Genomic DNA, 21,762 nt, shown 5'->3' with positions numbered 1-21,762 from the left:
GGCTCTTCTGCGGCGGAGGGAAGCGGGACGAGCTGGCTCCCGCTCCCTTTCCGCCGCCTCCTTCCGCGAGATAACTTCCTCGCAGAAGGAGCTCACCGCCAGCCACGATCTCTCGCTACTGACCATCCTCCGAACTAAATTCGGCAGCGAGAGATCGTCCCCCACTATTCGTGTGAGGACACGGCGCTCACTCTCGAACGCTGGACATTCGTCCAGCGTGTGTTGCGCCGTGTCCTCCACACCTCCGCACTCGTGGCAGCCGGTCGTCGGCTCCTTTCTCGCCACATGACACAGATACCGCCCGAAGCACCCGTGCCCGGACAGTATCTGCGTCATGCGGTACGTCAGTGGCCATCTCCTATTCATCCACCTTTTGAGGATGGGACGGACAGCCTCGACGGTCCTCAGGCCGGCCGATGGACTGGCCAGCCTTTCTCTCCACCTGATCCTGAGGATCCGCCGAAAGTCGGACATCCGCGCTCCAATCTCGTGGCCAGCGGGTGCCTCCCCCATGGAACGTCGCTCCGCGCACCAGTGGTACACTGACGCGTGGAGCTCCGCTACCAAGTCCCACGGAGGAGACCCCGCCAGCAGACCCGCCGCTTCCCCGGATATGGTGCGGTAGCCTCTTATGGCCCGTATGGCCATGACCCTGTGTGGCCTGTTAAGGCAGGCCACATTTTCCCTACCTAGGGCCCCCACCCAGATGGGGGCTCCGTACAGGGCCATGGACCGCACCACGCCGAGGTATAGGCGGCGGGAACCTTCTCCCGGGCCCCTCACGTTTGGCAGCAGCCAGCTAAGAGCGCCGGCGGCTGCCATAAGGCGAGGGACCAGGTTCCGAAAGTGAGCGCGGAAGCTCCAACGACTGTCCAGGTCAAGCCCCAAGTATCGAATACAGGGCTTGACCCCCACCCTCTGGCCACTGACGACCAGCTGGGCATCCGGAGGTGGCGCACGCCGAGGCCCATGAAAACATAAACCTAACCTAACCTAACCTAACCTAACCTAACCTAACCTTTTTTTTTTTTTTTTTTACAAGGGGAAATCCGTCATGGAGACCCGCACGCCCCGGGGGAAGCGTGGGGGTACTGCCGGACTCCTACCGGCTAAAACCCCTTGGTGTCCTCGAGCGCTTTAGTGCCGGGGTTACGGGATCGAGACATTCAACCGTGATCCCCGGCAGCGCGGGCTCTTCAGCCCCACTCCTGAGTGGCGCACGCGGACACCACGCGCGCCTACTCCTGGCCTCATCCCTTCTTAGGTGACAGCCGACGCCCCCGCGTCAGCTGCCACGAGGCCCATGGTGGGAGGCGACGGGCCGGACTCGGCCTCCATCGTCTCCACTCTCGCCGCCTGTTTGGGCGGACGGCACCCATTGGTGCTTCCCATTCGGTGGTCAGCCTTCCTCTTCGCCGCTGCACAATAGGGGCAGTGCGGCGAGGGGGCGGTGCACGAGGCGGCCTTGTGGCCGTCTTGTCCGCAGCGGAAGCAGGCTCCGCCGCGGTCCTCCTTGGCGGTGCACCGCTGGCCCACGTGACCCGTGAGCAGGCAGCGATAGCACCGCATCGGCCGGGGGTCTAAGGACCGCACCCGTGCCATCGTCCACCCCACTTTTAATCTGCCGGCATCGACCAGTCGCTTCACTGCTCCGATTGGGCCTCGGACCCAGACGGAGCCACTCCCTGAGGGAGAGCGCCGGATCTCCCCCGTTTTAACGGAGGCCTCGGCGCAGTCTCCCTCGCGCGCTACGGCTGCCACCACATCAGCTGCGGTTGTGGCATCGTCCAGGTCCAAGACGCGGAACTCCGCTGACTTGACCGGCCTGGTGACGCTGACCACCTCTGCCGGAAGCACCTCCGACAGTTTTGCGGCGAGGGCATCCGCCTTACCGCCGCTTTCCTCCAATGGCCCTGGCACTTCCAGGATACGGGACCCCGTAACGGCCAATCTGAATCCGAGTTCGGTGATTCCGAGGGCATCCAACTTGATCTTCTGTTGGGCCTCTCGGAGCACCGATGTATAACTCGATCCCGCCTCCGCAGCTCCCGGCTTCAGTGTTAACACTATCGCCGAGGAGCGCAGCTGGCGGAACTGCCTCCTTCGCGCCCTTTTCTTCTTGGCAGCCTCACTGTTGGCCTCCTTTTGAGTCGCCTGGGTAGACGTTTCGCGTCCTGATGCCGCCTGTGTGGCTGGGGCCGACTCCTGGCCCTTAGCCTTTTTGGCGCGCTTGCCTCTCCGGACAACGGTCGTCCACTGCTCGTTGGTAGTGGGAAGCGGCTGAGAAGCGCTTAATCCTGCCCTACTGGTGCTGGCAACAGGAGCCGCACTGCCTCCTTTCTTGGCCGCCCCAGGTGTTCGGGGTGCGGCCGTGGCCCGTTTGGGCGGCGAATTGTTCTGCCTGCCCACGAGCTCTTCAATTTTCTCAAATCGGGCATTGAAGATGTCACCGATTTGCCGAACAATCCGTGTCTCGACACTCTCGGTGATCACCGGGCCTTGCACACCCGGTTCAGCACCTCGAGCATCGGAAGTCACCTCCATGGCCGCACTATCCGGCAGTTTCGCCAAAGCCACTTTAGCCGCCGCCAGTTCGCTTTGGAGCGAATTGAGCGCCAAGCGGTCCTCGGTGCTCCTCTTGAGTAACTCCTGGTAGGAGTTGCGGGTCGCGGCGATCTCCCGCTCCCATTCCGCCCTCTCCGCCTTGAGCATCGCGAGCTCGTCCGTGCCCTGGGCGGCGGACCCCATGGTCTTCTTTTTGAGGTCCCGCAACTCCACGTAATACTTGGCGGACTCCTCCCTTATGGCGGTCATCATCTCCCGCATGTCCGCCAAGTCTCGTGACAACCGGGAGTTCTCTCGGCGCATTGCTACGCACTCAGTTGAAGATGTCCTCCCCGCCAATGACTCAGACGCCGCGCGGATGGTAGCTACGGCGTCCTTAATGTCCTTCACGATTGTGCCCTTCAGGTGGCCGGACTTCTTCACGGCATCAAGGACCTTCAGGGCACACTCCTGAATATCCGAAACCAGGACGTCAGATCGCTTCGCATCCTCATCTGATGGTCTGCGAGTTACCGAACGCTTCGCCGGTTTCGGAACAACCACTGCTGCAGCTGCTGCCTCCATCTCCACGTCTCTTTTTGTAGCGGCGGCCAATTCGGCCTTCGCATGCTCCAATTCAGGGTCATTGTCACCCCTCGTCATTTTCTTTGGCCCGGTACTGCTACCACCCTTTGTAACGGGCACCTTCTTTGCCGCGGATGAATTTGCGGGCTTCTGCGCCGGTGTTCTGAACACAATTTCTGGCGCGTCATTGTCAGTCTTGGGTTTTTCCACAATCCGCCTCTTGCGTTGTGATCGTCGTTGCGGCAAAGGTGTTGTGCCGCCAACATCGCTTCCCACCTCTGAGTCGAGGGAGAGACTCGATCCGGAGAAATCCGAATCTAATCCCTCCATCGCTTCTGCCTCCATTTCCTGTAGCAGCCTCTCTACGTACTCTCTCCTCGCTGCATCTACCTCCTCATCTTCCTCCCACCCATGACCTATGTTGTCCCCCCCAGAATACGTGGGACAGCCCACCCCGGCGAATCCGGTGCGGTGGGGAAGGATTCTCCAGCCTTGCTGGTACCTTCCTGGGGTAATTTGTCATTTTTAACATCTGTCATGTCTCCTGTGTTCCTTTTTTAACCGGGTGAGGTCCCGCGAAAGACGAAAAACGAAAACGAAGAATAAGGGGACAGAAAGAATATTAGGATAGGAAAGGGAAAACAACACAAATAAAACGAAGAAGAACGAAAACCAAGGAGAAAAACTATTTACAATTATACAACCTAAACCTAACTATTTACAAATAAATAACTGAACTATTTACACTATATACAACCTAACCTACTCGCCGGGCTACTGGCCGACATAGTAGCCGTATCCCGAAGGAACGACTACTATCCCGCCCGGGGCGTACCAGAACCAAACCATTGCTCGGCCACCGTTCCCCGCGGACGTATCCACGAGGATGGGGAAGCCTCCCAATGGCAGGCCCATACTAGGGCCCCGACCCACGCCCCAACCTAACCTTTTTTTTTTTTTTTTTTTTTTTTTTTTTTTTTTTTTTTTTTTTTTTTTTTTTTTTTTTTTTTTTTTACTTGGAGAAAATCCCTCATGGAGACCCGCCGGCCCCGGGGGAAGCCCGCGGGTACTGTGAGACTCCTACTCACTAAAAACTCCAAGATGTCCCTCACCCAAAGCCATATGCCGGAGTCGCGGGATCAAATTATAGTCGACCGCAACTCCGACGGCGGTGGCCCACTCTACAGCGGGCCCCATCTCTGCGGGTTCCCTATGGAACCCACCACTTCCCCCGTCTTCCCTGGGGAAGGCGCGCGGGGACATGCGCGCGACTTCTTCGGGCCTAGTGTGGTGGGGTGGGACCGCCCCCGCGGTCGTCACCCCGGCCCGGTAGCGATCTAGGGGCGGCCTGGGCCGCCCCTGCCTCCTTGATCGCTGGGAGGGGAGGTGTCCATCCCCTCCTCTGCTCCACTCCTACGGCCTGGGACCTGTGAGGCGGCCGTTTCCCCCTTCCTTTTGGGCGGGGTGCACTTCTTGCTCCCCACCCAATGGTCTGCCGGACGCCCCTGGGACGCACATACTGCGCATCTGGGGGCTGCGGTGCACGCTGCGACTTTGTGGCCCGCCTTCTCGCATCGGTAACAAAGCCCGCTGCGGTCTTCCTCCTGTGTGCATTGCCCCCTGACATGCCCACTTTGTAGGCATCGGAAGCACCGCAGCGGACGTTGCCGCAGCAGCTCCACCTTCGCGGACACCCATCCTAGCCGCATGTGACCCTCCGCCGTGACCTTTTTTACGGCCGCCATGGGGCCGCGGACCCAGCAAGACCCCAAGGCTTTGGGGCTGCTCCTTCTGATGTAGTATAGCTCCAGAGCGGCCCCCAGCCCGTCCATGAACTGCTCGAACTCGGCGAGAGTCCTGTTCGGAGAGAAGTATGTCCCGACAACGACGGTTTCCCCCCAACTCACTCCTATGTACCCCGCTCCGCCGAATAGGCGGCTGACGAGCGGGGTCGCGGGGTTGCCCGCGCCGACAATGGCCACCAGGCCAGAGGGGTCGCCGAACCAATGGTCGCTTTGTGGGACGCGATATGGTTCGGCGACCACTGCAAGGTCAACTCCCCACTGCACCGCGCTCTGCAGAAGCAGATCCTGGGCGCGCGCGCAGTGGTTCAGATTCCCCTGCAGGAGGCGATGGACTGCCATTATTAACCGGTGTCCATCACCTCAGCCTCTCCCCGGCGGCCATTGCCGCGGGCCGACGACAGTGCGGATCCCCTCGCTCTCTTGGACCGGGATTGGGGGCACTTTTTGGCCCCCACCCGGTGATCGGCTGGGCGACCCGCCGCTGCGCAAACCACGCAGTGTGGGGCCGCCGAACATCCGGCCGCTTTGTGGCCGGGAGCCCCACACCGGTAGCAAAGGCCACTCCGGTCCTCCTCGTGCGAGCACCGCGCCACCACGTGCCCGCTCTCGAGGCACTTGTAACACCGGAGTGGCTTCTGCCGCAGCAGCTCCACAGCGGCTGAGACCCAGCCGATCCGGATCCGCCCTGCCGTCGTGACCTTCTTGACCGATGTTACGCCCCAACCTAACCTAACCTTTTTTTTTTTTTTTTTTTTTTTTTCACTTGGAGAAAATCCGTCATGGAGACCCGCCGGCCCCGGGGAAGCCCGCGGGTACTGTGAGACTCCTACTCACTAAAAACTCCAAGATGTCCCTCATCCAACGCCATGTGCCGGAGTCGCGGGATCAGATTATAGTCGACCGCAACTCCGACGGCGGTGGCCCACCTAGTAGCGGGCCCCATCTCTGCGGGTTCCCTACCGGAACCCACCACTTCCCCCCTTCTTCCCTGGGGAAGGCGCGCGGGGACATGCGCGCGACTTCTTCGGGCCTAGTTCGGTGGAGTGGGACCGCCCCCGCGGTCGTCACCCCGGCCCGGTAGCGATCTAGGGGCAACTTGCGCCGCCCCTGCCTCCTCGATCGCTAGGAGGGGAGTTGATGTCCATCCCCTCCTCTGCACCACTCCTACGGCCTGGGACCTGTGAGGCGGGCCGTTTCCCTCCTTTGCTTCTGGGCGGGGTGCACTTCTTGCTCCCCACCCAGTGATCCGCCGGACGGCCCGTCGACGCGCAGAGTGCGCATCTTGGGGTCGCGGCACACCCGGCGACTTTATGTCCGGCTTCCCCGCATCGGTAGCATAGACCGCTGCGGTCTTCTTCCTGCGTGCACTGACTTCTAGGATGCCCACTCTGTAGGCACCGGAAGCACCGCAGCGGTCTTTGCCGCAGCAGCTCCACCTTTGCGGACACCCAGCCAAGCCGGATATGCCCCTCAGTGGTGACCTTTTTCACGGCCCCCACCGGGCCGCGGACCCAGCAAGACCCCAAGGCTTTAGGGCTGCTCCTCCTTATTTCGCCGACCCTTACCTCCTCGGCATTGCACTCTGCGTCATGCGCAACGGCGGCGGCGATGTCCTCCGGCGTCAAAGAGTCGTCCAGGCCCATGACCCGCATTTCCGCGGTCTTTGAAGGCCTGGAGACCGTGGCCACATCTTCCGGGATTAGGGCCCGGAGTTTGGACGCAAGCGCATCGGCCTTCTCGGCGTTGGAAGTGCCGGAGACTTCAAGTATCCGCCCCCGGTAATCGCGGGTCGAAGCCGCAAGCCGTCTATTCCGAGGGGGCGGAGATCTATTTTGTCCTTGGCCTCGCGTAGGATGTTGGCGTAAGTGACGCCCTCTTTTTCAGCCGCTTCCCCGATGGTTATGACCACCGCCGCAGAGCGGGGCAGCCGTAACTTTGCAGGGAGCGGCGGACTCATCTTCTTTTTGGGCGTCTCCTTAGCCTTCTTTGCCGCCTGAGTGGCGGTGGCCGTCTCCTGGTTTTGGGGGACCGTGGTCATCTTCCCCCGACTTCCCCTCACCACCTTAGCCCATGACGAGCTGCCGGCGGTGGGTTGTGTGGCTGGAATAGCCGGGGATTCCACTGCTGGGGGTTGTCCCTGGGGCGCAGTTTTGCTCGCCCTCTTTGTCTTGGCCTTGGACCCGCCTTTTTGGCCTGGGGGGTCAGAACCCCGACCTCCTACTTCTGGGGCAGGCTGGGAGGCCACCGCGTCTTGGGACTGCTCCAAGATTGTTGCCGCTGGTGCGGTTTGTACTGCACTGGGAAGGGGGGATTTTTCAATCTTTTCCCGGACTTCCTCCATGAATTGGGTCATCATTTTCCCCACAATTGTGCGGACAGTGCTGCCGACGTCCCTCATAATTTGGGCCCTAAGAGTGCCCAGCTCCTCGTTTTGGGGTGCTTCCGCCTTCTTCGCCGGCCCGGCCGCTTTTGCGGTGCGGAGCTTGGCTACCTCCTTGCGAAGTTCGCCTACTTCCTGTTGGAGCCGGAGGTTCCGGACCATCAGGGACGTGACCGAACTCGGGACAGAGTCACTCTCCAGGGTGCTCATTACTCTATTAATCCCGGTCAGCCCTTCCTTCATTGTCTTAACGAAGGTCCCCTTCAGGTTTCCGGACCTCCGGATGGCGTCTTCTATGACCGCCGTATGGTCGAGAACCGACAGGCGAACCCTGCGGATGATCTCTGCAGCCTCCTCATTCCGCGCATCCTTTCCACCGTCGAAGAATTCATAGCGGAAGGCTTCCAGCTCTTTTCTTTTTTGCGCCGACACCCGTGACTTAGGGCCGGCGGCCTTCTTTCTCCCCTCCTTAAGTGGGCGGTTTTCCGCCGCCGATGTCTCATCCGAGTAGGCCTCCGAGAGACGCCTTTTGCGCCCTGGTGGCAATGTCTCGTCCAGGTCCATATCAGACAGGCCTGTGCACGAGCTCGCCCGCGAAGAACCGCAGTCGATCCCGCGAACAGACCTGGATCTTGTCCTTCTGGCCCAGTGTTCCAGGTCCGAGATTTGTTCCCGGCTGGGGCCAGCCTCTTCAAAGTCAGTCCGGTCACTCCTAGTCAACACAACCGCGCACTCCTTCAAAGTAACTCCGTCCTTCTCGGACTCCCTTCGCACACCGTCCTTCGCGGACACCATCGTCGCTACGTCCTTCTCGGACACCTCGTCATTGGTTTTTTTGTTCATTTCCATCTTGTTCCCACGAGTAGTGGAGAAAGTTGCACAGTAGGCAGAGCTCCTATACCTATCTGCGGCCTCATACGACTGAGTGCGGCTAGTTCTCAGAAGGTGGTGCCCTCGCGGCCGAAGTTACTCCTCCGACCCGGACGCCCCGGGGAACACGCTAGCCGAAATGAAATTCCAGCAGCGTGCTCCACAAGACGACCTGTCCCTCGCCGGGCACCGAGCTTAAACAAGAGGTTTTTTATAGAGGTTGACTCCTCGCGGCCCCGGGCGGTTAAGCCAAGAGCCCCCGCTCCTACACTGGGCCGATAGACGTGATCACCGACACCCAGTGCAGGTTTACGGTTTGAAGCCAGTTGCACCGAAGTGCTGTCCGGCTGCGCAGTTAAGCACCCACCGGACCTGACTTGTCAGTAGGCAAAGACGAAAAAGAAGAAAAGAAAACAGAGTTACAGAAAAGAGACGAAGAAAGAAAAGACAAAGACGAAAACAGAAAAGACAAAAGAGGTGCCTACTCCTACTCGCCGGACTATCGGCCGACATAGTAGCCGTATCCCGAAGGAACGACTACTATCCCGCCCGGGGCGTACCAGAACCAAACCATTGCTCGGCCACCGTTCCCCGCGGACGTGTCCACGAGGATGGGGAAGCCTCCCAATGGCAGGCCCATACTTGGAGGTTGCCCGACTCACGCCCCAACCTAACCTTTTTTTTTTTTTTTTTTTACAAGGGGAAATCCATCATGGAGACCCGCACGCCCCGGGGGAAGCGTGGGGGTACTGCCGGACTCCTACCGGCTAAAACCCCTTGGTGTCCTCCGAGCGCTTTGGTGCCGGGGTTACGGGATCATGATGATATTCAACCGTAAACCCCGGCAGCGCGGGCTATTCAGCCCCACTCCTGAGTGGCGCGCGCGGACACCACGCGCGCCAACTCCTGGCCTCATCCCGCCTTAGGTGACAGCCGACGCCCCCGCATCGGCTGCCGCGAGGCCCATGGTGGGAGGTGACGGGCCGGACTCGGCCTCCATCTCCTCCACTCTCGCCGCCTGTTTTGGCGGACGGCACCCCTTGGTGCTGCCCATCCTGTGGTCCGCCTTCTTCTTGGCCGCTGCACAGTATGGGCAGTGTGGCGAAGGGGCGGTGCACGATGCGGCCTTGTGGCCGTCTTGACCGCAGCGGAAACAGACTCCGCCGCGGTCCTCCTTGGCGGTGCACCGCTGGCCCACGTGACCCGTGAGCAGGCAGCGGTAGCACCGCATCGGCCGGGGGTCTAAGGACCGCACCCGCGCCATTGTCCACCCAAGTTTGAGTCGGCCAGCGTCGACCAGCCGCTTCACCGTCCCGATCGGGCACCGGACCCACACAGAACCACTCCCTGAGGGAGAGCGCCGGATCTCCCCCGTTTTCACGGAGGCCTCGGCGCAGTCTCCCTCTCGTGCTACGGCTGCCACCACATCGGCTACCGTTGTAGCATCGTCCAGGTCCAGTATGCGGATTTCCGCGCACTTTACTGGCCTGGTTACGCCGACTACTCCTGCCGGTAAGACCTCGGCAAGTTTAGCAGCGAGGGCATCTGCCTTCCCGCCACTCTCCTCCACTGGGCCCGGTACCTCTAGGATACGAGACCCCGTTATTCCTAGCCTAAAGCCCAGCTCGGTGATTCCGAGGGCCCCTAACTGGATCTTCTGTTGGGCCTCTCGGAGCACCGAGCTGTAGCTAGATCCCGCCTCCGCAGCTCCCGGCTTCAGTGTTAACACTATCGCCGAGGAGCGCGGTGGGCGGAACTGCCTCCTGCGTGCCTTCTTCCGGGCGTCCTCACTTTGGGCCTCCTTCTGGGATGGTCCCGTCCCTCCAGTGGGCGTCTGGGTGGCTGGGGCAGACTCCTTGCCCTTCGCCCCCCTGGCGCGATTCCCACGACGGACGACCGTCGTCCACTGCTCCTGTGTCGAGGGCGGCGGCTGAGAGGCGCTCACCCCTGCTCTGCTAGTACTGGCTACAGGGGCCGTACTTGCTCCTCCTTTCTTGGCTGCCCCAGGTGTTCGGGGTGCTGCTGTTGTCCTTTTAGGCGGCGGTTGTTGAGGCCTGCCCATGAGCTCTTCTATCCTCTCAAACCGGGCATTAAAAATGTCCCCGATTTGACGGACTATTCTCGCCTCGACGCCCTCGGTGATGGGTGGCGTTTCGCTCGACTCAACACCTTGGGCGCCGGATGTCACATCCATGGCCGCACTTTGTGGCTGGTTCGCCAGTGCGACTTTGGCTGCCGCCAGTTCACTTTGCGCCTTTGACAGCGCCAAGCGGTCCTCCGAACTCTTCTTCATTAACTCCTGGAAGGAGTTGCGGGTTGCGGCGATCTCGCGCTCCCATTCTGCCCTCTCCGCCTTGAGCATCGCCAGTTCGTCGGAGCTCTGGGCGGCAGACCCCATGGTCTTCCTCTTCAAATCCCTCAGTTCCACGTAGTACTTGGCGGACTCTTCCCTCATTGCGGTCATCATCTCCCGCATGTCCGCCAAGTCACGTGACAACCGGGAATTCTCTCGGCGCAGAGCTGCGCACTCGGTTGACGCTGTCCTCCCGTCAAGAGATTCAGACGCCGCGCGGATGGTAGCGACGGCGTCCTTTATCTCCTTCACTACTGTGCCCTTCAAGTGGCCGGATTTCCTCACAGCCTCTAGAACCTTGAGGGCACTCTCTTTAATCTCCGTCACTAACACGTCGGCGCGCTTCGCGTCCTCATCTGAGGGTCTGCGGGTGGTAGGGCGCGCCGCCGGTTTCGGAGCACTCGCTTTCTTCGGTGCGGGTCTTGCCTCCGTCTCCATTTCTCTCCGGGTGGCGGCGGCCAAATCGGCCTTCGCCTTCTCCAAGTCCGGGTCCTTCGGTGGTGGCCTCTGCTTAGACCTTGGGGTTGCGACCACTTCCACAACCTCCACCTCCTCATCGAATGTCATATCCGGGTAAACTTCCACCTCAATCATTCTCCGTTTGCGCAGCGAAGCCCTAGATGTGCTGGGCTCGCTTCCTCCTGCAGCGCCATCCTCAGAATACAGTGAGAGCGACGAGTCGGAGCGCTCCATGTAGTACTCCGCCTCGTCACACTCACTCCTGCTCCTCCTATCCAAAGTAACGTCCCTCATCAACACCACCTTTGCCTCTCTTCCACTCACAACCACTCCCTCTCCTCTGGCCTCGGTTGCCCCCTCCAGATACACGGGGCTGACCGCCCCCGGCTTACCCGGTGCGACGGTGGAGGATTCTCCACCCGATTTACGGGTGGTACCTCCCTGGAGTATTTTGTTTAAACGCTCGGCCATTTTCATCTTTTGTTCCTTTTTTACCCGGGTTTGGTCCCGCATACAAAAATAGAAAAGGAAGAAGAAAACAAAATAAAACTAGAAAGAACAAAGGATAGAAAAGAATAGACTAAAACAACTAAAAGAACCAAAAAATAAAATGAAGAAAAAACAAAAGAAGACAAAACAAGAAGAATTTACAAAACTAACCTAACTATTTACAAATAAATAACTTAACCTAACTATATACACTATATACACTCCTACCTACTCGCCGGACTATCGGCCGACATAGTAGCAGTATCCCGAAGGAACGTCTACTATCCCGCCCAGGGCGTACCAGAACCAAACCATTGCTCGGCCACCGTTCCCCGCGGACGTATCCACGAGGATGGGGAAGCCTCCCAATGGCAGGCCCATACTTGGAGGTTGCCCGACACACGCCCCAACCTTTTTTTTTTTTTTTTTTTTTTTTTTTTTTTTTTTTAACGAGGGGAAAGGTTTCAATACCGAAACGTCCGCCTTTATGAAGGGGAGCGGACGAATACTGTGGGACTGGACGAATCCGACCCACCAAAACCCCTCGGTGTTCCTCCATGAACCACGAAAGACGCCTTCGTGCGGGTTCGCATTTGCATTCGACCGCACTCCGGCCGCGGATCTCCAGTGAAGGAGCCGCCGAAGTTGGGCGCGGGGACCACTCCACGCCCACACTCCACGGATCACTCGCCTCCTGGGAACTTCGGATGCCCCTACATCCTCCGCTCCGAGTGTCCAAGTTGGGGCTTCGGGTGAAAAATACACCTTCCGCCCCCCACGCAAAGGCCGCGATCGCCGCTGCGTTGGGCTAGAAGCGCACCGCAGCCGCGACCGCGTATAGCCTTACCGCCGGACGGAAGCGGTCCTGAAGGCACCGCTCCGCCCGGTGCCCCGACGGGTCGGGGCGACACACGCATACTTACCTTCGGCGACGTACTCCCTGCGCCGTCAGCAGTCTGCCCACCAAACCGCACCAAGGAGCAGCCCGGGGATGTCCTCCGCAGATAGGACTCCCGATCTTAACATGTTAAAATCGGGAGCTGCCCACTCGTGAATACTTACCCAGATTCGCGATGCGCCTCCGGGACCGTATCCTCCGTAAGCACTACCGCGCCACACGGTTAAACCGTAGGCGCCGGTAGTGTTGCCTCCTCGAATGTTGCCCAGCATCCGAAGACGCCTAGCAACGATCCTCCCGCTGTCTTCTCACGCCGCGTCGACTCCGTCGTCTGCGGGCGCTCCTCGCCCGGACGACGTCCTCCTCGTCGACAGCCGCGCCGACCGCCAGAGGTTTTTTATAGAGGTTGTCTCCTCGCAGCCCCGGGCGAACCCAGGGCCCCCGTTCTCACACTGGGCGGACGACCACTGTCATCACACCCAGTGCAAGTTTACGGTATGAAGATACACTCGCAGTCTTCGCCAGAGACAACTCCGTCGTCTACGGGCACTCCTGCCCGCAACTCCGTCCTCCTCATGACTCTGACTCCGACCGCGAGAGGTTTTTTATAGAGGTTGTCTCCTCGCAGCCCCGAGCGAACCCAGGGCCCCCGCTCCCACACCGAGCGGACGACCTCCTGTCATCACACCCGGTGCAAGTTTACGGTATGATGATACACTCGCAGTCTTGGCCAGAGACAACTCCGTCGTCTACGGGCACTCCTGCCCGCAACTCCGTCCTCCTCATCAACTCTGACCCGACCGCGAGCGGTTTTTTATAGAGGTTGGCTCCTCGCAGCCCCGGGCGAACCCAGGACCCCCGCTCTCACACTAAGTGGACGACCTCCTGTCATCAACACCCAGTGCAAGTTTGCGGTGTGAGTCAGTCCGGCTATGCGCAAGGCACCACCGGACCCGACCCGAATGCTTCGCTCACGGCCTGGACGGGTCCCGGTTGGGGTCAGGACCCATTGTCCTAGCCGCTCGGCCACACGCCCCAACCCAACCTAACCTAACCTTTTTTTTTTTTTTTTAACGTGTGGAAAAATCTTCAAAAGACCGTCACCCCGCCGGAGGGATGGCGAGGTGGTGTGTGGGACTTGTACCCACTAAAAAACCACACGGTGTACCTACGAGCGCCTATGCCGGAGCCAGGGGATTCGCAAGTGCATTCTACCCCAGCTCCGACGGCGACGGCCCGCCCTGTAGATGTTGTAGGGCAGGCCCCATCTCGTTTTGTGGTTAGGGCGACCTATTTCGCCCTACTCCATTGTGGAGGCGTGTGGGTACACGCGCACACCTCCGGGGCCTTCGGATTGGGGGGACTGCCTCCCTCAAGGCAGTCACCCCGGCCCCAGTGGGGGATAGAGGGGGCGGAGTTGGGTACGCCCCCACCTCTAGGCCTGGCTCTTCTGCGGCGGAGGGAAGCGGGACGAGCTGACTCCCGCTCCCTTTCCGCCGCCTCCTTCCGCGAGATAACTTCCTCGCAGAAGGAGCTCACCGCCAGCCACGATCTCTCGCTACTGATCATCCTCCGAACTAAATTCGGCAGCGAGAGATCGTCCCCCACTATTCGTGTGAGGACACGGCGCTCACTCTCGAACGCTGGGCATTCTTCCAGCGTGTGTTGCGCCGTGTCCTCAACACCTCCGCATTCGTGGCAGCCGGTCGTCGGCTCCTTCCTCGCCACATGACACAGATACCGCCCGAAGCAACCGTGCCCGGACAGTATCTGTGTCATGCGGTACGTCAGTGGCCATCTCCTATTCATCCACCGTTTGAGGATGGGACGGACAGCCTCGACGGTCCTCAGGCCGGCTGACGGGCTCATTAGCCTTGCCCGCCATTCGATCCTGAGGATCCGCCGAAAGTCGGACCTCCGCGCTTCGATCTCATGACCAGCGGGTGTCTCCCCCATGGAACGTCGCTCCGCGCGCCAGTGGTACACTGACGCGTGGAGCTCCGCTACCAAGTCCCACGGAGGAGACCCCGCCAGCAGACCCGCCGCTTCCCCGGATATGGTGCGGTAGCCTCTAATGGCCCTGATGGCCATGGCCCTGTGTGGCCTGTTAAGACAGGCCACATTTTCCTGCCTAGGGCCCCCACCCAGATGGGGGCCCCGTACAGGGCCATGGACCGCACCACGCCGAGGTATAGGCGGCGGGAACCTTCTCCCGGGCCCCTCACGTTTGGCAGCAGCCAGCTAAGAGCGCCGGCGGCTGCCATAAGGCGAGGGACCAGGTTCCGGAAATGAGCGCGGAAGCTCCAACGACTGTCCAGGTCAAGCCCCAAATACCTAATACAGGGCTTGACCCCCACCCTCTGGCCACTGACGACCAGCTGGGCATCCGGAGGTGGCGCGCGCCGAGGCCCATGAAAACATAGGACCTCGGTCTTCTCCAGCGCCACCTGGAGCCCAAGCCTCCTTATTCGGCCGACGACCAGCGCCACGCTTGCCGTGGCAAAGCGGGTAGCTTCCCGTAGGTCCCGCCCCCGGGCAGTGACCAAGGTGTCATCCGCGTAACACACGAGGTCAGTGCCCGTTAAAAGGGCGCCCCGCAGGTTCCAATCATACCCGATGTTCCACAGGATCGGGCCCAGAACCGATCCCTGTGGAACACCGCGTTGCATTTCCCTCGACACTACAACGCCGTTCCGCCCCGTGCAGAGCACAGACCTGTCTTCCAGGTAGGCCCCGATCACGTCCCGAATGTAGGGAGGCGCGCGATGGTACTGCAGCGCCTCCCTAATAGTCGCAAAGGGCAGGGTGTTGAAGGCGTTCCTAATATCTAGAGAGACCGCCAACAACACCCCACCCTGGGACGTCGCCTCTTCCGAGAGGGGAGCGCACACGCGAGATTGCGTCTATCGTCGAGCGCCCCTCTCGGAAAAAACCTAACCTAACCTAACCTAACCTAACCTTTTTTTTTTTTTTTTTTCACGTCAGGAAAATCCATCATGGAGAACCATTCCCTTAGGGAAGAATGGATACTGCCGGACTCCTACCTGCTAAAAAAAAAAAAAAAAAAAAACCTGACGACTGTTCCTCCTCGACATAATCGCCGTGGCCATGGGATACGCATAAGCATTCACCAAGACCACCGGCATGGTTCCCATCGAAGGGACCTCCATCTAGGCGTGCAGGGAACAGTCTCTGCACGCCACCTCCAGACCCTAATGCCTCCCCGGTGAGCTTCGGATTGCCCTAACAATCCTCCACCCTAGGGTCAATTTTGGAGTCGATGCACACCTGATTTTACTCAAGTGTCCATCGACTCCCCCCCCCCGCGTGTGGCCCGTGCCGCGGCTCGGGCCTTAGGCGGGCGACACAAATTTGTGACGCCCACTCTATGGTCGGATTTCCGACCCGCCGCGGCACAATACCGACACTTCGGCGATGGCGCGGCGCAGCGCGCGGCCTTATGGCCGGGCTCGCTGCAGCGGAAACATATTCCGCTGCTGTCCTCCGTAGCGGTGCATCGCACTCCCACGTGTCCCGTAAGGAGGCAGCGATAGCACCGCTGGGGACGCGGGTCCAGCGACTGCACCCGCGCCATCACCCACCCTATCTTAAGCCGGCCGGCCTCGGCCAACTTCTTTGCGGCGGCCACAGGGCACCGCACCCACACGGATCCCGTTCCCTGGGTGTTGCGCCGGATCTCCCCGGTTTTCACCGAGGATTCCAGGCAACCCCCTCACGCATCACGGCTACGACCACGTCGGCCACCATCACCGAGTCGTCCAGATCTCCAATGCGCAGCTCGGCCGACTTCACTGGCCTGGAGACCCGGACGGTGTCCTCGGGCAGGACCTCCTCGATTTTGGCGGCCAACGCGTCTGCCGCCTCGCCTGTGTGCGTTCCGGGGATCTCCAGGATACGGGACCCGGTTCTCCCTACTTTGAACCTCAGGTCGGTGATACCGAGCTGGGCCAAGGATATCTTGGCCTTCGCTTCGGTTAGCACCGACCTGAAGGTGACGCCCCTCTCCTCGGCTCCCGGCCTCATGGTTAACACCACTGCCGATGAGCGAGGGGGGCGTGCTTTAACCTTCTTCCGCGCGGGTGCCTTCCGCTGCGGAGGTGCCTCTGTTGGGCCGCCGCGTGGCCCCTTCGACGGGCGCGCATTGGCAGGAGCCGTCTGGCTAGCGCCAGCGCCCTTGCGCTTCCCTCGCCGGACTACCGTCGACCAGCCCTCCCGATTGGCTGAAGTCGACGGTTGTGGGTCTCCACCCCCGATGGGCTCCCCGTTCTGCGGGGCCCTATTGGCCGCTGGGCCGGATGATCCGGCAGCAGGCGAACTCTTGGCGGCTTTGGGTTGCCGCTTGCGCTTCGCCGAGATCCGCTCCTCCATCTCGGCGAAGCGGCCGTCCATAATCTCGCCTACTCGCCGGATAATCCGGTCTTCGGCTGTCTCCGATAGGGTGAGGGGCGTGGCACCTTCCGGCGCTTCCGCCGCCGTCCCCCCGATGGTAACTGGCGGGAGCTCGATGGCCGTCCTCGCCTCCTCCAAATCGCGCTGCGCCTGCAGCAGAGAGGCCTGAGTCTGAGCGTTGGTCTTCTTCAGCTCCTCAAGAAGCCTTCTGCTCTCCCGGGCCTCCCGCTGCAGCTCCTCCCTTTCGGCCTTGAGTTGGGCAATCTCCTCAGCCAAGATGGCAGAAGAATGTGCCGTTTTTCGGAGGGCATTTATCTCCCGCTTATCGGCCTTCGCCTCTTCGATGGCTCCGCTGGACATCAGCTTAGCATGTGCCAAGTCGTTCCTCAGGCGTGCATTCTCTCGGCTGAGGGTAGTCACCTCGACATCAGCCGACCTCTCCTTTAGGATCTCGGACGCCGTCATGATGTTGGCGATGGCGTCCTTGATCTCCTTTATAATAGTGCCCTTCAGGTTGCCGGATACTTTGACCGCGGCAAGAACCTTCCGGGCACTATCCTCGATGGTGGCGCCGAGTTCATCAGCGCGACGGACCTCTGTTACTGGGGCGGAGACGGCTCTGGAGGGCCCAGCGTCAGACGCCGAACCCTCTGTCTCCATTCGGGTGGCACGCTTGCTCTTCCCTTTCCCCAGTTCGGCTTTCGGGCTCGGGACCCGCTTCGCCACCTCTACAACCTCGACGTCGTCGTCGGAGTCCAGGTCTTGCGGCCTCTCGACGACGCGCCTCTTCCGCCGGACACGTTTGGGCGAAGTGCTCACCCTTACGTTGAGGCAGTCCTCAGATGTTACGGACATGGAATTGAGGCAGTCCTCCGACGCAGCCGACAATCCGGACTCCGTGCACTCGGAGTCCATGCCGGCCACGTGGATCTCAAACTCCTCAATCCCTTTCACGGCCTCAACGCACCTCCTAACTTCATCCTCCCACTCCTTCCTCCGGCTGTCCGCGTCCCCCCCAGAGTACTTGGGACGGCCCACCCCCGGCAAACCCGGTGCGGTGGGGGAGGATTCTCCGGCCGCAGAGCGACCGGTACCTCCCTGGGGTATCCTTTTTTTACGTTCAGCCATTCATAGTGTTCCTTTTTACGGGTGTGGTCCCGGACTCCTGCCACGAACGACGAAAAGAAAGAGAGACGAAAACCAAAAAGACAGAAAAGACGAACAGACAGACAAAGACAGATAAAACCAAAGAAAAACCAAAACCAAAATAAATTAAAACAAGAACCAAAAGAAGAAAAAACAAACCAAAACAAAAGAAGACGTAACCAACAAAACGAAGACTAAAAGAGAAGTTGGGCGGGTTCCTAACTCCGGGGTCCTCGACTTTTGTCGAGGCATAGGAATCCTAAACCCGCCCAACCTGCCGGGCTACTGGCCGACATAGTAGCCGTATCCCGAAGGAACGACTACTATCCCGCCCGGGGCGTACCAGAACCAAACCATTGCTCGGCCACCGTTCCCCGCGGACGTATCCACGAGGATGGGGAAGCCTCCCAATGGCAGGCCCATACTAGGAGGTTGCCCGACCCACGCCCCAACCTTTTTTTTTTTTTTTTTTTTTTTTTTTTTTTTTTTTTTTTTTTTTTTTTTTTTTTTTTTTTTTTTTTTTCTTTTTTTACAAGGGGAAATCCATCATGGAGACCCGCACGCCCCGGGGGAAGCGTGGGGGTACTGCCGGACTCCTACCGGCTAAAACCCCTTGGTGTCCTCCGAGCGCTTTGTTGCCGGGGTTACGGGATCAAAGTGATATTCAACCGTGAACCCCGGCAGCGCGGGCTCTTCAGCCCCACTCCTGAGTGGCGCGCGCGGACACCACGCGCGCCTACTCTTGGCCTCATACCTCCTTACGTGACAGCTGACGCCCCCGCGTCAGCTGCCGCGAGGCCCGTGGTGGGAGGTGACGGGCCGGACTCGGCCTCCATCTCCTCCACTCTCGCCACTTTCGCCGGGCGACACCCTTTGGTGCTGCCCATACGGTGGTCCGCCTTCTTCTTCGCCGCTGCGCAATAGGGGCAGTGCGGCGAGGGGGCGGTGCACGATGCGGCCTTGTGGCCGTCTTGTCCGCAGCGGAAGCAAGCTCCGCCGCGGTCCTCCTTGGCGGTGCACCGCTGGCCCACATGACCTGTGAGCAGGCAGCGGAAGCACCGCATCGGCCGGGGGTCCAAAGACCGCACCCGTGCCATAGTCCACCCCACTCTCAGCTTGCCGGCGTCGACCAGCCGTTTGACAGCACCAACAGGGCAGCGCACCCAGATGGAGCCACTCCCTGAGGGAGAGCGCCGGATCTCCCCCGTTTTCACGGAGGCCTCGGCGCAGTCTCCCTCGCGCGCAACGGCTGCCACCACTTCAGCTGCCGTTGTAGCGTCGTCGAGATCCAGGATGCGGAATTCCGCGGACTTCACTGGTCTGGACACGCTGACCACACCCGCCGGTAACACTTCGGCCAGTTTTGCGGCGAGGGCATCCGCCTTCCCGCCACTCTCCTCCACCGGTCCCGGCACCTCGAGTATGCGAGACCCCGTTATGGCCAGCCTAAAGCCCAACTCGGTGATTCCGAGGGCGTCCAACTGGATTTTCTGTTGGGCCTCTCGGAGCACCGAGCTATAGCTCGATCCCGCCTCCTCGGCCCCCGGCTGCAGTGTTAAAACTACCGCCGAGGATCGCGGGGGACGGAATTGACGCTTCCGTGCCCTTTTCCTTCTGGTGGCCTCACTCTCAGCCTCCGTGGTGGCCTTCTTCTGGCCCGTCTTAGCCCCACCTGTGGGCGCCTGTGTGGCTGGGGCCGACTGCTGACCCTTTGCTGCACTGGCCCGTTTTCCTCGCCGGACTACGGTCGTCCATTGCTCCGATGAGGATGGCGCCGGCTGCGAGGCGCTCACCCCTGCTCCACTAGTACTGGCTACAGGGGCCGTACTTCCTCCTTTCTTGGCTGCCCCAGGTGTTCGGGGTGCAGCCGTGGTCTTTTTAGGCGGCGGTTTTTGAGTCCTGCCCACAAGCTCCTCAATCCGCTCAAACCGGGCATTAAAAATGTCTCCGATTTGGCGGACTATTCTCGCCTCGGCGCCCTCGGTGATGGGTGGCGTTTCGCTCGACTCAACACCTTGGGCGCCGGATGTCACGTCCATGGCCGCACTTTGTGGCTGGTTAGCCAGTGCGACTTTGGCTGCCGCCAACTCACTTTGCGCCTTTGACAACGCCAACCGGTCCTCAGAACTCTTCTTCATTAACTCCTCGAAGGAGTTGCGGGTTGCGGCAATCTCGCGTTCCCACTCTGCTCTCTCCGCCTTGAGCATCGCCAGCTCGTCGGAGCTCTGGGCGGCAGACCCCATGGTTTTCCTTTTCAAATCCCTCAGTTCCACGTAGTACTTGGCGGACTCTTCCCTCATTGCGGTCATCATCTCCCGCATGTCCGCCAAGTCACGTGACAACCGGGAATTCTCTCGGCGCAGAGCTGCGCACTCGGTTGACGCTGTCCTCCCGTCAAGAGATTCAGACGCCGCGCGGATGGTAGCGACGGCGTCCTTTATCTCCTTCACTACTGTGCCCTTCAAGTGGCCGGATTTCCTCACTGCCTCTAGAACCTTGAGGGCACTCTCTTTTATCTCCGACACTAACACGTCGGCGCGCTGCGCATCCTCATCTGAGGGTCTGCGGGTGGTAGGGCGCGCCGCCGATTTCGGAGCACTCGCTTTCTTCGGTGCAGGTGTTGCCTTCGTCTCCATTTCTCTCCGAGTGGCGGCGGCCAAATCGGCCTTCGCCTTTTCCAAATCCGGGTCTCGGGTCGGTGGCGGCCTTTGTTTAGGCCTTGGGGTCGCGACCACTTCCACGACCTCCACCTCCTCATCGAATGTCAAGTCCGGGTCTACCTCCACTTCGATCATTCTGCGTTTGCGCAGCGAAGCCCGAGATGTGCTGGGCTCGCCTCCTCCTACAGCGCCATCCTCAGAGTACAGTGAGAGTGACGAGTCAGAGCGCTCCATGTAGTACTCTGCCTCGTCACACTCACTCCTGCTCCTCCTGTCCAAATCCCAATCTCTCCTCAAAACCACCATTACCTCTCTCTCACTTCCAACCACTCCCCCTCTTCTGGCCTCGGTTGCCCCCTCCAGATACATGGGGCTGACCGCCCCCGGCTTACCCGGTGCGACGGTGGAGGATTCTCCACCCGATTTACGGGTGGTACCTCCCTGGAGTATATGTTTTTTACTTTCGGCCATTCTCATTTTGTTCCTTTTTTACCCGGGTTTGGTCCCGCATACAAAAATAGAAAAGGAAGAGGAAAACAAACAAAACTACAGAAAGAACAAAGGATAGAAAAGAATAGACTAAAACAACTAAAAAGAAACAAAAATAAAATGAAGAAAAAACAAAAGAAGACAAAACAAGAAGAATTTACAAAACTAACCTAACTATTTACAAATAAATAACTTAACCTAACTATATACACTATATACACTCCTACCTACTCGCCGGACTATCGGCCGACATAGTAGCAGTATCCCGAAGGAACGTCTACTATCCCGCCCAGGGCGTACCAGAACCAAACCATTGCTCGGCCACCGTTCCCCGCGGACGTGTCCACGAGGATGGGGAAGCCTCCCAATGGCAGGCCCATACTTGGAGGTTGCCCGACTCACGCCCCATCTCCTATTCAACCTTTTTTTTTTTTTTTTTTTTTTTAACGAGGGGAAAGGTTTCAATACCGAAACGTCCGCCTTTATGAAGGGGAGCGGACGAATACTGTGGGACTGGACGAATCCGACCCACCAAAACCCCTCGGTGTTCCTCCATGAACCACGAAAGACGCCTTCGTGCGGGTTCGCATTTGCATTCGACCGCACTCCGGCCGCGGGTCTCCAGTGAAGGAGCCGCCGAAGTTGGGCGCGGGGACCACTCCGCGCCCACACTC

The 21,762-nt window shown here is 59.8% G+C and overlaps 3 protein-coding genes across 3 annotated transcripts; all 3 read right to left on the bottom strand.

The window, feature by feature from the left end:
* Positions 1 to 9,106: 9,106 nt before the first annotated feature.
* LOC131852559 (uncharacterized) lies at positions 9,107 to 11,467 on the bottom strand. Its single transcript, XM_059203239.1, has one exon. It carries the CDS (start codon positions 11,465 to 11,467, stop codon positions 9,107 to 9,109), a length of 2,361 nt encoding a protein of 786 aa, XP_059059222.1.
* A 4,214-nt stretch (positions 11,468 to 15,681) lies between these two features.
* Positions 15,682 to 15,978, bottom strand: LOC131852558 (uncharacterized). Its single transcript, XM_059203238.1, has one exon. The coding sequence runs from the start codon at positions 15,976 to 15,978 to the stop codon at positions 15,682 to 15,684; it is 297 nt and encodes a 98-aa protein (XP_059059221.1).
* A 2,719-nt stretch (positions 15,979 to 18,697) lies between these two features.
* LOC131852557 (uncharacterized) lies at positions 18,698 to 21,070 on the bottom strand. Its single transcript, XM_059203237.1, has one exon. It carries the CDS (start codon positions 21,068 to 21,070, stop codon positions 18,698 to 18,700), a length of 2,373 nt encoding a protein of 790 aa, XP_059059220.1.
* Between the last annotated feature and the right edge of the window lie 692 nt (positions 21,071 to 21,762).

The sequence above is a fragment of the Achroia grisella genome, unplaced genomic scaffold, assembly GCF_030625045.1.
Source record: "Achroia grisella isolate CSIRO2021 unplaced genomic scaffold, CSIRO_AGI_Agris_v1 utg8557, whole genome shotgun sequence".
NCBI lineage: Eukaryota > Metazoa > Arthropoda > Insecta > Lepidoptera > Pyralidae > Achroia > Achroia grisella.
This window is presented reverse-complemented; position numbering and strand designations above follow the sequence as displayed.

Excerpts from the sequence above, each read along its gene's own strand:
- LOC131852557 (XM_059203237.1), bottom strand. The coding sequence starts at position 21,070 with ATGGCCGAAAGTAAAAAACATATACTCCAGGGAGGTACCACCCGTAAA.
- LOC131852558 (XM_059203238.1), bottom strand. The coding sequence starts at position 15,978 with ATGGCGCGGGTGCAGTCGCTGGACCCGCGTCCCCAGCGGTGCTATCGC.
- LOC131852559 (XM_059203239.1), bottom strand. The coding sequence starts at position 11,467 with ATGGCCGAGCGTTTAAACAAAATACTCCAGGGAGGTACCACCCGTAAA.